We start from the raw sequence: 17,238 nt of genomic DNA, 5'->3' as shown, positions 1-17,238 counted from the left end.
GCAGCTGAAGAGAAATACAGCCAGCCAAAATATCTGTCAGCAAGTCATATTTCTTAGACCAGATATAATCATCAAACTCATTTCCTTTTAACTCCTCTGGCTGATCCACCATTAGTGAGTCATGTCCACTCTCAGACATTCAGGCATATGAACTCACAACAATCTTGATAAGGCTGCCAAAACCAAAGCAGTATGTAAATGATTGCTGTCAGTACAGTTTTTCTTGAGAGCTAATTACAGTATAAAATTTTATTGTACCATCAGGAGAGAAAATTACACCCTCAGCTAAAAAGAAAAAATTACGTTATTTTAGGGGTAGGTTTGGAATTTTAAAAAATCTGGTATGATGTAAGAATCCTTATAACTCAAACATCTCACTGTCTTACATGCCTATATTGCAGAAAACTAGCTCAAAGCTGTGCTTGCATGCAGTTGGGAAAAGTTGTAAATCACCCCTTTTTGTTAAGCTGATTGAAAGTTACGTTTGACTTCGTGGACAATAGTCAGAAGTAATTTTCATTGAATATCTTGTAACAAAATCATAAAACAGCTGCAGGTAGTTCACTCCTTCTGCTTGCATGTTGTTACTCAAGAGCAGAGGCACACACAATAATTTACTGCTCTCTTCTGCTTATCAAGTTTTCATTGTTGTTATGATTCCTTGAAGATGAACATCTTTAAATCAGGAGGGTACCAAACAAAAGGACCGTGAAGTAGTGCTCTGTAGCAACTACTAGGAAGAGAAGTGGTATTTTGAGTAGAGGTAGGAAACAAAAGGAAATGTTTATAATGCTTCATAGGCTTGTATTTCATGATGACATGGAAGTAGTTGGTTGATTAAAAAAGGTAATGAATATAGGATTGGGGAAAATGATGTTTAAAAAAAAACATGGGCAAAAATGTATTAATGGAGGTTCAATGGGGAAGTAACCAGTTTTTCTTTTTTTTTAAATGTTTGTTTGGGGCTTTTTTGATGGCTCACAGCAGCTTTCTGGTTTTTTACTATTGATATGGAGAGGGGACTTCAAGGCAGAATACTTGATACCAATAATGTTTTTTTTTACTCCTAAATTACAGATACACTTTCCTTACTATTTCTACCTATGTATATTTTCATATCTACTATGAGCAAGAGTAGTGGTAGGAGACCATAAAAAATCCTGCTGTCAGTCACTCAAGAAGTACTGAAAAATGAGAAATCTCTTATTTTTTCTGAGCCTTCATAGAGCATGGTCATTTTAACCTGTGGAAAAAGGATACAGATTTATTTTTTTTTTTAGCAGAGCCTTCTACCCACTTTTCTTAGGAGCAAAGAGTTATGTAAGACACAGACATTCAGACAGAAACAGACCTCAATTGTTATGCATATTCTAAAACTGGGAGATTAAATAAACTTAATTTTGCTTTAACACCACGTGTGGCTTTCTCTTTAGGGTGGTGGCTTAGTTTCTGTTTGTTTTGCTGTTCTATTGTTTTGCTATTTTACACTTTGATAAAGTTTTACTTTAGCTGACTTTTTTATTTTCTTTCACACTTTGTGTACTTTGTGCATGTCATTGCTCAGTAACTCGCAGTAGCTGCACTCCTTAAAAGGAATAGATTCAGAGAAACTTTCTTACTGGCCCAAACTAGTTTGACAGGTTCAATGACCCCAAATACTGGTGCAGTGAAAAATATCCTAGATTCAACTACCTTCTAAGTGCACACTTTAACATACTTCCTTCCACAGAAATGCCTGGGTTAAAGGATATGAATTAAAGTAGCACTTTAGATGTGAATAATGGATTGTATAAAAATCACAAACCAGTCAAATTCTCAAAAGGCAAAACTTGCCCTTGCAGTAGGAATACTTTGAAAACAATCAGCAGCTGCTTAAGCTTCTTTCTACCAGATGTCTGAGACTTATCATGGCCAGATTTTGCTGATCTTATTCATGGTAGGTTAATCTCATCTGGCAATGTGAAGTTATCCAATATCCTAATGCTGCAAACAAACAAGAAATTATGAGAGCAAAATAAAACTGCTGGTGTACCTTATCTCCTGAGAGAAGTAAAAAAGACATTATGGATAACAAAATGAGGAAGCACTTTTCATATTATCATTCTTGTGAGAGGATAAGTCCAGGACCTCTCAGAAATCCTAAATGTTTGATCACATAGGATAATTTTCCCAAGCAAATCCACATGTGCATGATGATGTTAATATTTACTAATGTTTTGTTTTGTAAAGATTTATGATGTTGGGGAATAAAGGAGCTTATTGCACAATAATTATAAGTCTGAAATCCTGAGGTATGTGGAAAGAGTTCCATCATTTTATTATTAAAACCACTAATTAAGATTAATGTTACATAAATGGGTCTGTATCTGCAGAGAGTTAAAGCCACCATCTCCTGTAACAGTGATGCCCAAACAGCAGTCTTCTCTGAGGTTTAAGTATTTTATAATGCTGGTAAACATATATTAGTAATGGCAGGTTCAGAGGAGCTTAGAAACATATTGGATTAAATATTGTCTGGGGAAAAATACCGGTTTTTTCTGCTGGCAAATATAATGAAGTTTGGCATTTTTATATTTTCTTTTTAGTAGTCTAAACTTCACCAAAAATAACTGCATTACCTCCCACAAAAATCTGTTTGGACGGACTGGTTTTACTCCCTGCACTCCACTGACTGTACATAGAAGGCAGGAGAACAATTTCACGGGATCACATCACAAACATGGCAGAGCTGGAACAGGAAGCCTGAGTATAATCACTGTTGTTCAGTTTATCATAAAGCACTCTAAACATTCAAGCAAATATTTTTGAAAATTTATCAGGGTGTTTACTTATGCTCAGTGTTGGCAGTGTTTAATTAGTTAAATTACATCTCACTGTAGCACAACAGCACCATGCTCCCACTCTTCCAGGGTTTCTCTGGGAGGTCCTATTTTTACCAAAATTTTACATTAAATGAAACAATAATTGTAATTGTTGGCGGCAGGCTATCTGGGCCTGTTCTAATTTCTACTCAATATTTTTTACAATTATCCTTAGTGACAAATGGATTAGAAAGTATTTAATCATACTTACTTGATAGCACCTTGCTTTATTCCCTTCAGACATATACCAGACATAGGCATATGGAGTGCCTGCTTCCTAATTTCTTCATATTTATGTTTTACCATTTGGGTAAAACCAAGTAGGACCTATGAAATTGCCAATATTATTCTAATGTTCTTAAAAGTATCTGTCTTTCTGGTGCTACCTCATCCTTTAACTGTTGTACTCCCTACCCTTGAATTCTGATGAATTATGACTAGATTTTTTTTTTCTGTGTTGTACTGCCTTTCACTTCCCTTTGCTACTGAGTAAAAATGGACGTACAGCAGTATCTGTCTTATTACTGAATCTTCATTATTAATCTAGTAACTGTCTTAAAAGTTGTGGTTTTTCTTTGCAGAACTCTGTGCTTTTTTATTCCATATATCACTTAAAATTTTCCCAAGCTATTGGAAACTGGCATTTTCAAGGTATCAGGTACATAAATTACTTCCAGGAACTCTCCCTTCTCGCCAGTAATAAATACCAGGTATTGGGATTTTTCAGTCTGAAGAGGAGGCTCAGGGGAGACCTTATGGCTCTCTGCAACTGCCTGACAGAAGGCTGTAGTGTTGGGGTCAGTCTCCCACATAATAGGCAACAGGACAAGAGGAAATGATCTCAAGTTGTGCCATGAGAGTTTAGGACTGAGTGTTAGGAAAACTTCTTCACTGTAAGGGTTGTCAGACACTGGAACAGTCTGCCCCATTAAGTGGCTGAGTCACCATCCCTGGAGAAATTTAAAAGCTGAGTAGATTTGGCAGCTAGGGAGACATGGCTTAGTGGTCAACATGGCAGCTGCACTCACAGGTTGGACTTGGTGATCTAAAGGGTTTTTCCAACATAAATGATCCTGATTCTAAATTGCACAAACTTTCTGAAGAGTTACATACATAAATACACACACACACAAGCGTGCATATGTACACAGGTACATGGATAGGTGGTTGATACTGTCTACTGCGCAAGCATGACTGAATGACCTCAGCTTATTGCAAGGAGAGGGACAATTCCCATCCAGGGAATAAAGGACGCCCTTGGACTGATGAGAGGATGACCCCAGCACCTCCAATGCTCTGCCAAGCCCTGCTATTACCTTGTGTCACAGGGCAGTACCTGCAGCCAGACGGACGCCTCGGATGTTTCACTGGAGACAGTAGTGGGCGGACGGTGACAGCACCCCAGAGGCGGGAGTCGTTTTGCCGAGCAGCGGGGTATGTGTGCCTGCGGGGTCGGGGGGACACGAGCTGGGTGTGAATTGCTGGTGATGCTGCACGACCCCCGGAGGGAAGCGCAGAAGCAGCGGCGGGCTGTGGTGGTCCCGCATGGCTCAAATGGGCATGGGGCTTTGTGCGAGGGGCGAGAGGCTGGCGTGCAGCGAGAGGCGTGCTGCCGTGCGATCGGCAGTGGAGCAGCGCGGGTTAAGGGGGCGGTCGGGGTGAAGAGCCTGCCCCCCGGTGCCCACCGGCCCCGCGGATCCCCTGCCCCAGCCACCGGTGTTTCCGGCCAGCCGCGCTCCCCGCGGGCGGCGCCGCACGGGCAGCTCTGGCTTTCCTCCTCAGCCTGGCACCAGCCCCAGCCAGGAAGCTTCTGGCCCACTTTCTCTTGCCTCCCGCTCCCGTGGGGAGAGGGCAAGGAGGCAGAGTCAGGAGAGGCGCCTGGCTCTTCACTGGTACTTCTGGTCTCTTGACCACAGCATGCATGATATCCCCATTATCACTGTAGTCGTGAAACCGAATCCTCTTCAGCCAGCAGCAAAACCATAGATATACTTTGGTGTAAAATATCAAGAAAGTCAGGCTCCTGTAGAAAACACCTTTAAAATAAACTTGTTTAATTTAACACAAAAAATAAATTCAAACAAAATACAACTTGTAGTTTTCATTAACAACTATGAAATTACAATGGTTTTACAATAACTTTTTGAAAATTCTTTACATAGGTAAGCATTATCTGTAAGACTGTGGCACTCTCAGACATCACAAAATGCCTGGATATGCTTGCTATGCCAATAGAAATGTGCATGTACAAATAGAAAAATGTACTTAAAAGCATTTGTACCTATGATGAAAGACGTAAAATTGTGCAGCCTGCCGTTGGCTTAGTGTTGAATTCTTTACGTCATTTATATATGCCATTTTCCAAATGTCACAGCTCCTGAATTACTGCTAAGTAGTATATGCACAGATATATTCTCAACTTGTGTTTTACTTAATGACAGCCTTGAAGTCTTGGCAAAATGCCTCAGACTTTACAATTGTTATTTTCAAAGGAACTTTTAAGAGCTATGACATATGCCACTCTGCTGTTTTCCCACTGCATTTTTGGTCTAAGTGTAATAGTTTTCTGCCATAAGAAAGTCCCCTTCTGCACCAGTAAGGTGGAAAGGGACTGTAGGTGCTTCACATCCCAGTGTCTTGCCTGTTCTCACCAAAGACCTTAGTATATGGTTGATAGCCATCTCTCATTGCCTATTACTTCTCTTGCCACTTGAGAAATGTACTGTTCTGTAAGAAGATGCCTATTTCATACCACATATTGAATCCTGCCTGTTGTTACAGGCTTGATGTAGTTATAGGCTTAACTTCAACAGCCAGTGGTCATATTTGTAAGCCTGGGCTTACAAAAGGCTCAAACAACATGTCTGAAAACTGTTGTCTGGAATGTGTGTGTAGGTTGTCATAAGCCTTCCCAGCTCCTTTGGGAGGTTTTGTTTGTTGGAGTTGGTTTTTGTGGTTGGGTGTGGTGGTTCTGGTTTTTTTGTTGTTTGGTTGGTTTTTAATGTATAAAAATAATAGGGAGAAGAAGAAAACAAGTATCTCTGTTGTAGAGAAATTTTGTTCCACAAAAGCAGCAGCACATCCACTCTGAACAAAGGAACATCTGACACTATGACTTTCTGTTATGACTTCCTTTCTTTAGGGCCCTGGGTTCACAGGTGACACAGCAGGCCAAGGTGATCACTGTGCACTGAATAGCAATTTCCATGTACCCATAAGCATTTTAAATAATGCTTGTCAGCCTGAGGGAGATACACACTTTCTTTTAATGCTTCACCCTTTGTCACTTACAGACCTTCAACTACCAAGTTAATGTTTGGAAATATCAGATAATCAGCTGTAAAAGAAGCCTCTTCTGAGAAGTAGATTTCTTTCCCATATATGAGTGGAATCGAAGTTTTACTCAAAAGTCCTCCAGGCAGACAAGGAAAACTATTTTCTCTGAAACTGTATTGGTCACAGAATTATTGAAAGCAAAGACTAAGCCAGTATGAATAGATTGCAGAAAACTGAATCTGCAGCAGCTAAATTTGTCTGCCCTTTCATTAATTTCTTGTGGTTAGGACCTGTCTTTTTGCCTGCTGTGCAACAGAAGGCTAAACAAAAGTCATACTCGTGGCTCTCCAAGCCAGCAAATCAAACATTAAATGACCAAGAGTTCAGGAAAGGTGTTAAGCTCTTTTTGTAGCCTAGGGTAAGACAACCATTTTCCCTATTTCCATTAGAAAAACTGAAGAGTTGTTAATTAACAACTCTTCAGTTAGAATTAAAATGACTGTGCTAGGATACTGAAGCCATATTTTCTATTGAGAAGACAAACAGAATAATTAAATTGTGTATTTTGCAGGTCAACTGGCAAAATCATTTTCATCTGCATGACTGGGGACAAAAGGTTTGCCTTCCATGCTTTGCAGCATTACGCTATCCCCCTCCACTGCAATTTAGAAGCATCTGTTTAAGTATCCCAAAATATATGTATTTTGAGTGTGTATGTCTCAACTCTTGAACATCAGGGTAAGGGAGAAAGCTTTTAACCCACATTGCTTTGAACTGCAAAATGTTTAAAGAAGTCTTCTAAAGAGAAGCTAACAAAGTATCTCAAACCCAGAATGGTTTTTTCTATTAACCTTGAACAAGTGAACAGTCAACTAAACAACTCACAAATTATTTCTCAGTTTACATAAACTTTTCTCTGCTTAGGAAATTTGTTGTGCTCATTTACATTGTACACTATCATCTAGGTTAAGCCCTGTATTTACCTTCTAGCTATGTAATATTTTGCCCTTCTGGTTTTTAATTGAGGACTATGTTTTGCTATCTAGAATGGAGTTGCTTTTGTTTCATATTATCAGAAATAAAATCAGCATGTATAAGTGTGAACATGTATCAAAAGAGAATTATTTAATCCATAACCACAGAAATCTTTCACTTGTAGCATCAGTTCTATAACTTCTAACAAAAGATTCCAACAGTTTCTAGACCGTTTAATAATACTGAAAATCAGCTAAGCTGTTTTTACATGTATTAGTCATAAAAATATTTGAACACTTCCAACATCTTGTAAAGAATTTGAAAAATATGATTATGTATATAAGATAAGGACAATTGATCTCTTTTTAATACCATCACAGCCTGTTGCAATTCAAGAGGAATAGCTCCATCAGTTAAATTATAGTAATGCAATTGATTTATACATTTGAAGATTATTATGCAAGGGAAGTATCAAATTTGACTATGTTTATATCTAGCCTTTTGCCTCTCAATTGCACTCAGGTTGCTTGATTTCAGCAAAGTGAGATGAAACAGTGAAGTTCTAAAGCACTTGAATAAAAAACTTTGATAATAATAGCAAATCAGTTAATTTCTTGAGCTAAAATAAATCAGGTCTTACCAGTAACTGTGAGGGTTCTCCTAAAAACATGCTGAGAAAAGTAGTCACCAAGATACTAATAAAAACATTATCTGGCCTTTCCAAAATCAGGGTTTGAAATAAACCAAGTATTCTGCAGCATGTGACAACAGATTAATTAACCTCTAGTATACAATAATCACACTTGTGTGCACAAGTAACTGACAGTTTTAAGAGACTCCAGATACTTCATTGTGAGATAAATGGAATTTTATTTTCAGGGAGAGAGTGATTCCTCTTTATAATAAATGTATAAAAGTGCAATATCTTAAATATTTACTGCATGCAAGTATCTTTTTTGTTGTTGCTGTTAGCATCATATAAAGTAATCTTATGCAATAGTCTCTGCAAGAATACATTTGAACTTATTGTCGAATTAATGCACCTCTTCAGTTGAGTGCCAGCCTGATCATTGCATTAACCACTTCATACAGGACTGCAGGAAAAAAGGCAAATTTTCTGCAACATTTTAGCAAACAGCTCTCTACTGACAATGAAAAATGACATACTAAAATGGCAAAATTTGGCCCATGTTTGCCTACATCGTTCAAGTGACTGTATTCCAACTATAGTGTTATGGTTTTCTGAAATGCATGACCAAAAGGCTAATTGTATCTGCCCCTAGTTACAGGAACCTTCTGAAGCTGTTCTTATTCACAATTGTCTTTAATGCAGCCAGTATGATCAACTCTGCAATGACTACCAGAATCGAATCTGGTATGTCAAGAAACCATCTCTTTGTGGCAAACAGGATAATGATACCAAAAAATAATCAAAACAAAATGGCAGGAGGAAGAAGATTAAGCAGAAAGTGTCTTTCTCTTTAGTGGTACTACACATCATCAGTTGTTGAATTTTACCAGACCAATTTACATTTAATTCACAAGGATCAGAAAGTATTCCAGAGTGCACATACATAAAGCAATACTGTATTTTCTTTAGATGGCAATTAGTGAGTGTGGAAGAGGAGGCAATTAATGAGTGTGATATTAAATAAATGTGAATGGAGAAAGACGTGCCTTGGACAAGACACAGTAAACCTTGAATGTCATGCCCAGCAACACAGCATTTTATATAAGATAGAAAACATTTTCTTTTTAGAGCTTACTGGAAAAAAACATGTTTTGGTTTGTTTGGTTCTTTTTTTTGTTTTGCTATGTTATGGGGGATTTTTGGTGGCATGAATTAAAGTCCAATTTTTGTATTTTTCCATCCTTAACACTAAGTTTGATTTCTTGGCATCAGCCATCAGTCTGACCATTTAGTCCATGTACACAGAAACTTGTGATTCTTAAAGGGGAGCAAGAAAGAGTTTTCCTTGTTCCGTAATTTCCTTTTTCTTTTTTTATTTTTTTTAGAATAAGTATGCAATCAAGGCCTTTAAAAATCAAAAGTGCAACACTTCCAAGCCAGAATAGCTAATAGTGCACAAAATGAAGAGTTAAGAAACTACAGGTCTAGGACGAGGTTTTCAGGGAGGAAAGTGTTACTCCCTTTTTTCCTCATTTCTAAGCCTTTGGGCCACACAATTCTACCCCTTCCAGTTGGTCAGCTTAGCACTTCTTGGAATCACTGGTCAGCCAAACTGGCTGAAACCCCTGAAAATTAGACTAACAAGGCAGCCAAGCAAGAAGAGCAAAACTAAGGTTTTTTTTTTTCCACCCAGTTCATTGACAAAGCAGCAGGGCTGACAGAAGGGAGAGAGAAAGCTCTGAGTGGATGAAAACCAGGATCAGAGGTCTTGGAGGGTAGCTCCTTTTAAAAGCAATGAGCTGTGAGAGGGGGTCTGGTGCCTTTATATCAAATACTGATACCAGGTGTGCTCCTGAGGATCTGGCAATTGTGTATTTTGTGGCAGTTTTAAGATATTCTGGAACTCCTAGATGTTTGGAACAGTATCCTACAAAGTGCTTGGTAACTGGTGAGATGATCATAGCATCTGATGTAAGATTTTAATCACAAGTATGCACAACTTACCACACAGATACAGTTTCTACACCTATTTCACATATCTAAAGGTCACAATGACACTGTAGTTTGTTGACATTATCTTCACTGAGACACAGACATAAAACAAATCCTTCCCTAATGACTGATCCTTCTCCCATACATTCTGCAACTGGAAAGAAAAATAAGGAACCATTCACTCTTGTCTTTGCTTAGGCAAACAGTTTGCACTCCAAGATTCTTACCTCAACTGTTTTGTTCACTTAATAGAGAACCAACTAATTTTTGCAACTTGCCTGAAATATTATTTCTTCAGTAATGATGATCTAAGATCCACTGATTGTTGACCAGGTATGAGTCAAACTCCTGAAAAGTAGCACATAGGCCTCTTTCTGTTACTTCTATAATGACATAGGTAGACAAAAAGATCTAAGAAACACACTACTCTTGCAGTAGTACTGTAATCATCCAAAACACCTTAAGAAATTTTCCTGTCTGCAAAGTATGAGTTTACTTTTCCTGAAACATAGGTTTTATTTCTTTTCTCCCATGCTTCTGAGTTTTTGTTGTACACAAACCAGAAAAACTCCAAAACTTTTATAATACTGCTGAATTACCTTCTTCACTGTAACAAACCCTAAATGTTTTGAACATCTGGCTGTAACAAAGATACTCTGGAAATTGTAATATTTAGACAATGATGATGGAGCATGTATAATTAAAAAGCAATTTTGGAGTAAAACATCTCTCCTGCATTTACCATAATAAGAAGCATTTTGGGAGAACAATAAGTCCAAATATTCCAGAAAAACTAAATTTCAAGGAATGAAGATGCTATAGTATGAAGATATGGCAAAAAATACTGTATTTTTAACCAACAACATTTTTGAGGGGCTGCACAATATTAGTTTTTCAAAAAAACTATTTCCATCCCTCAAGTAACACACAATACATGCATTTAAGTGACACTTTAAGAACAGCAAATATTATTTTTAAATACTCTTAAGTTTAAAAATGCATCTGACACTCTTTCCTTAAAAGAAAAAAAAAAATTAAGAACTGGTTAAATAAGGATTTCCTGCAGCATGGTAAACAAGGAAATCAGCTTAAACTGTATTCTGAGAGCAAAAAAACTTCAAATAATTTACATAAAACTTAATGTATCTTTTGACACTGTTTTCAAAATCTCTATTCCCTTCTTACCTGCAGTATGACTACAGTGAAAAAGCTCAAGATAAACCTGCAGTAAAATTCTTTCATCATCTAAATTGTGACTCCAATGTATTGACGAGATAGAAAAATTTCTTGTTTGACTGACAGAATTCAAAATGCTACAGATAACCAGAAGGCAAAACAGAGGAAATATCAGTAGCTCCATTTCTCAAACTAAAGCTATTGTTTTGCAAGACTTCTACTAAACCAACAAGCTGGTAAGGCTTTAGATGTTTAATGTCTATTAAATTCTAGAATTTATGGTTTATGTCAAAAGAGGGACCGTATTTATAAAAGTGTCAATTTCTAAAAACACCATGGTTAACTTAAATGTCCTGATATTTAATTTTCTAAATTACTTATGTCAGTCTCTCCAAAGCATAGCTACTTTACTAATCTCTTAACTAGAGGTAGGTCATGTGTAGGCCTCGTTAATATGCTGTGAACACTTCATTAGTTCACTAATATAATAGTCTGCAGGAAAACTGTGCACAGAGCTCCAAGAATAGCAGCACATGTAATAAATTAAATGTCTAAATTTTATTTTTTTCATGTGGGTTAACATGTATTTGTTTTCTCCTAATATTTCATTCTTTTGTGAAGAATGTTTAACAAGGAAAGGGTCATGAGGTTGAGTAATCTGAAAGTCTTCTTCACCTTACAACTCAAGGCTGGGAGTCTAGCAAAATCTATATGCAGCCCTTTTCCCCCATATAGAGTTTTTGCAAATCACACAGTCAATTCTGACTGTTATCCAGCATTAAAAGTCTCTTCTCCATTTTCAAACTTTAAAAAGTGATTCACAATCATGTGGCAGTATGATTAAAAAGTACAGTCCATACACCTTGACAATCAAAAGAGACTGAATTATAAAAAGTAAACTGCCCTTATAGAAGCGTCGTCTTACATCTTTAAGGACAGTGACAGTTAATTTGTGAAAAAGGCAAGTTCCAGGTTTCTGTAAAACACATATTACAGCTTTCTTGTGCTAGTGAACATTTAGAATACACAGGTTCCCAAGACATTTTCCTTCCCTCCTCCCCCATTTATAACATTCAAAGAAAACACATCATTTTGGCAAAGTTAAAAGGGTTTCTGTCTTGATGTTTTTGCCTTCAGCTTCATGTTAGAGGCACAAACTTCTGAACTTAAGCACTATAAGGCATAGTAGAAACCACCAATTAAAACAACAGCAACATCACCACCACCACCACAATGGAATACACTACAAGTGGGAACAGCTGTGTTATTTAAAAAGAAAATGTTTTGTAAACTGGCATACTGCAATGCTGTGTTTGCAATGCTGTGTTAGGTGATTCATGTAAAGCTTGCCTTGGCATGCCAAATATTTTTTTTTTTCCCAGAACATGCTCAAATGATCTAAACATTGCCACAGGTTCAACTTACCTAAAAAATACCAGAAAATAGCCCAGTGGCACACACTCTTGAAAACTTCTGCAATCACAATATAACTATAAAGCATGAGTAAACTTTTGTTTTTATACAAAACTTGGAACCACATTTCCTTCTCCCCCACCCAATATCCCATAAGGGAAAAAAAAACAACCCAAATTAAAAAACCCAAAACTTTTGTTATACACCACTGTCTAGGCTTTTTGTTTCATTGTGTTTGTCTGTTTTTTTCTTTTTTTCTTTTTTCTTTTTTTTTTTCTTTTCCCCTTCCTTTTTTGGCTACAGTTCCATTTATAGCACTCAGTCCAGTGTGGGCAATGTATCCCCATGTTAAAAAAAGGGATATTATAAACAGTGGAACTGTGAAAACAGAAGCTCTGTTGCATTTATAGCATGATCAGGACCAATTTTGTTAAGCTGTATGTAAGAAGAGTCACTGTTCTGATCCCCTATTCAGAATGTCAGTGTCACTTTTCATAATCTAGATCTACCTGCTTTAGCTTCATTAAATAAAACACTTAACTCCTTAAAATCGTTAACAATAGTGACTTTTTGGTTGTTGTTTTTATACCTAAGGTTTCCGCAGTATCTGAAAGACTGATCTGAGGTTTTGCAGTTTATCATGGTATTTTTAGGGCAACAGCATATATGCATTAGTACTTAGGGTACAATGGTTTGAAATATCTCTGAATTTACTTTTCCAATAAAACTACAAGAAAAGTGAAAATAACCTAATGCGAATCAGTCAAATAAAAAACCGAAATTTCTATTTAACATTTATGTTCCAATATGAGATATAATAACATAAGTTCTTGCAATAGGATTGTTTTCTACAGCTGTATAAAGCCCTGATAAGATTTGAGCATTGTTTTGAATGTGAATAATTTCTGTCTTGGTGTGTCCAATTTACTTCTGCTCAGGAATGTGCAAATGATTTTATACAGCACGATGCTAGTACCGCTCTGTACTATAGTATTTTGTTTTGTAAATAAAAACAACAACAAATCCCTAGTCAGAAATAAACTGACAAAATTTACATTCTTCTCTCTTAAAAAAGTAAATAAAATAACATTATTTAAAATGTGAATTAGCTATAAGACATACAATACAATTACATAGATACATATCAATACAGCACATTCAATTTGCCAAAAATTAATGATTACAAAGCCAATATGGATGCTGCCATATATATATATATATATATATGTATGTACAATGATTATAGCATTCATAATTGCACTATACCTACAACCAGTTTTAAATTACAAGGTGTTTTAATAGGGAGCAAAAAATAGTAACTGTTCTTATTATCATTCTTTTGAATTTGGGAGGGTTAAGGATGAAAAATATCTCATTAGTATTTACTGTTAACTTTGGTAATCAACTAATAAACCATTCTTTTTTCCACCCCCCATCTGCTGCTATGTAGCAGCCGTTTTTCTGTTAAGTGCACTCTAGTGCCAGTTGGCATCATAATCCAATTACATGTCTGAACTCTATACAGTTTTCTTGCTAGCAACCATGCACCTAGTCAAAAAAACTTTTCAACCTAAGCTGCAGAATAAAGGCTTATAAATGTGTGCTGCACTTCTGTTGTTAAAAAACTGCACATTTAAATTTCAAGAATGATTTTGTCACTGCTTCATTTACACTTATAAATCTCTTCTAAAGAACATTGAGAGAGGCTATTTTGCATGAAAGCCTATCAAATGCCTGTGAATCAATTAACAATCAACCTTATCAGAAAAGATTCCTGAACATGATCTCTCATCAATAACTTCTTGTAATACAACTGAAGGTGCCTTGACATCATTACAGAAAACAATCTCATATCATAACTTACAAAATGAGAGATCTAAATTGTCTTTAAATTACTAGACTACATGTGGGTGCACAGTACACCTTATAGAATATTCACTTGCATGTGGTTTTGGCATTAGAAACTGGTACACTTTCTAAAAAAGGGAACACATGAGCTGAAACTGTGTGTGTTAATCATTTGGCAGTTGATTCAATCAGGTCAGTTCCCAACCCATCCATTTGGCATTTCAATCAGTATCTTATGTTTCAAGCGCATTGGTTTTATAAAAAAGCCAGATTTGGCAACATGAATTTTGTACAATAAAATATTTTTTCTCCTGTGGAAAACAAACACTTAAAAATGCTCTAACTTAAGAAAAAACACCCCACACAACTGAGAAAAACATGTTTCAGGCTGCAGCCACTGAGGAAAATGTAGTGTCTACGACTTTTCTATTTGGCATTTGTGAATAAAAGAAGAGAGAAAAAAATGGCACATGGCAATTAAAAAGAGGTTCTAACATATTCCATGTACATCCCAGATTGTGTCTTAATTACTTCATTACTGTCTTCTGTGCACCTTTCTTAACTGTAAAACTATGGTTACATTTATTATCCTTAGACAACTGTAATTCTGTTTTGCAATCCAAATATTCTAGACTCAGAAGTGAAGACAGAATGAAGACACCCATGAAAAGAATTTAAAAATCACAGTATGAATACTTTTTGATCCTTCAAAGTACATACTGTAAAATTAGAATGACTGATGACTTAAACAGTGATGATAGTGTTTTCCTGACCAAATCATTCAACAGAAAATATTTCACCCAGGAATGCAACTGGGGGAAGAAAAAAAGGCCATTGTACCTTTTAAAAGATAAGGGGAGTAGGAAAGGAGGGGAAGAGAAAGGGTTAGGTAAAGAGGAAACCAGCTTGATTTTGCTTCAATAGCAAAAAACTGCTATCCTTTGTAAATGTACGAATGAAAATTTGAAACACATTGAGTCACACGGTTTTGCCTAAAAAATGAGGAAATGTGCTGTGAATGTACTTCAGCATCTTTTGTTTTTCCTCCATATACTTTAAATAAAATCATAATATTAACTACAAACTCTGTGGACATTCACAGAGTCCAGGCCGGCAATAAATTAGTATTATGCAAATTGTTTTCACAGATTATAATACAGTCCCTCTTGTATATCTTCAATCACGGAAAGTTGGTTTTGGAGGATGCCCCAGGTACAGTTAGACCAGGTTGTACTCCTTCAGGTTTAACTGCAGGATTGTGTCCTTGACAGCAGCAAAGACGAAGCGGATGTTCTCTGTGTCTGTAGCACATGTGAAGTGAGAGTAGATAATTTTGTCACTGTCTGGATTCAGGTCTACGAACATCTTCAGGATGAACTCTCGTGCTGCCTGTGCATCCCTCTGTGGTCCTGTAAGAGAAATTAGGTTTTCTTAAAGTCAACTTTGTATTTCCACTTCTTTAAAAGAAAATAAGGAAGGCTTAGTCTGTGATCCCTACCTAAAAGAAGATGGGGAACCTTTTAATAATCAATATTATCATATACTGGCTGCATTCCTTGTGGTAGGAACTATTAAAAATAAAGACGGAAAGAAATTTCAGACGTTCACCAAGTCAGAGCTACTCTTTCACTGCTGACTATCTTCTTCCTCACCAAGACAAATCACCTGTTTTAAAACAGGTGATTTATAAATGCATAGAATGAAAATAAAAAAAAAATAGCTATATAATTAAATCTTTTAAAAGTTAGTAGAAATGGTGAATGTTCAGTCTAAACCTACTATATTTAAATTGTACTTCAGTAATTTTACCACTGCAAGTTTACTAGTTCTATATGGATTTTAGTAGGAAGCATAGAGAAATCATATCCTGAACTGGGTCTGACACTGTTATCAATAGAACTTAACTTACTTTAAGTGATAATAAAATACACAGCTACTCTCCCACTGAAACTGTTGCCTGTAAATGGCTCATGTTCTAACCAATTAAAATATCTAGTATTTTAGTTGCTATCCAAATTATGTATTCTAATGATCCAACCAGCTCTAAATTAAAGCTGTAACTCTCAGAAGTACAGAGTCAATATAACCAAACTACATTTTCAGCTTAAAAGATCACAGAAGGAAAAGTAATTACTTCCAGCCTGGAACAGTGAGGATTCATTCATGTTCACAGCCAAAAGAGCAGCACATAAGCAAGAACTTAAGCCACATGCTGGTGAATCCTGTTCCATTACTCCAGTACTGCTACCAAAAGTCATTGTTCCCTTGCTTCTGTGTTTCTGAAATGTGGTTTCTACAGAACATACATTTTCTGTGCAGTTGCCTCCTCCTATTCTCTTCATTAGTTCTGCTGTTACACAGCAATACAAATACCAGCATTCAGCTGTTATTTGTAGCTCTGTCCTCCAGTAATCATAAAATCAATAGTTTGGTGCCCAGCTCATGTCCACACATTTCACCAACTGGATAACAGATCTTATTTTTAATACTTCAAGCGTAAAATCTCTAACACTTCCAATTTTTGTAACTAAAATTTAGGAAGGGAATGTATGGAAGAGAAAGCACATACTTTCTGGTGTGCTGCAAATCTATGTGGAGGAGGAGTAAGCTTTGGCAGTAAATGGATGTATGCACATGAAGAGATGGACAAATATGCACATATATACATAGATGACACATATTGTGAGATTTAGGGATGTAAACAGACAATAAGTCCTCTGAAGGCAGGACAGAGGAGTGTCCAACACTTCTACGGCTTCTAAAACACAACTGGCTCTAGCCTTTAGCTTGGACACCAGACTCCATTATAGATAAAGAGCAGCAATATTAAGTCTCACAATAGCACATATATATTTGAGTATTTATGAAGAAAATTCTCGGGCGTCCAAAGACAATGATTTCATCAAAATAAATCACTTTGTTTTCTAAACAGTTTCCTAGAGCTTTGTTAAACAGTTTCACAGTAGCTACACACAGTATTTTCTCAAGATCTATTGGCCTATTCTATATACCCAAATTTGCACACCTCTACTCTTATGTTATTTAAACTTTTATCTGACTTCAAGC

The 17,238-nt window shown here is 36.5% G+C and overlaps 1 protein-coding gene across 1 annotated transcript in view; it reads right to left on the bottom strand.

Annotated features, from left to right (window-relative positions):
* Window positions 1–13,297: 13,297 nt before the first annotated feature.
* The window catches only part of LOC132341876 (guanine nucleotide-binding protein G(q) subunit alpha), a 113,879-nt gene continuing 109,938 nt past the window's right edge, over window positions 13,298–17,238 (bottom strand). The window contains exon 7 of the mRNA XM_059873995.1: window positions 13,298–15,581. Within this exon, the coding sequence (XP_059729978.1) occupies window positions 15,391–15,581 (191 nt within the window). The 3' untranslated portion in view covers window positions 13,298–15,390. The remainder of the gene's footprint in view (window positions 15,582–17,238) is intronic.

Source organism: Haemorhous mexicanus, chromosome Z (assembly GCF_027477595.1).
Source record: "Haemorhous mexicanus isolate bHaeMex1 chromosome Z, bHaeMex1.pri, whole genome shotgun sequence".
In the NCBI taxonomy this organism is placed as follows: Eukaryota; Metazoa; Chordata; class Aves; order Passeriformes; family Fringillidae; genus Haemorhous; species Haemorhous mexicanus.
This window is presented reverse-complemented; position numbering and strand designations above follow the sequence as displayed.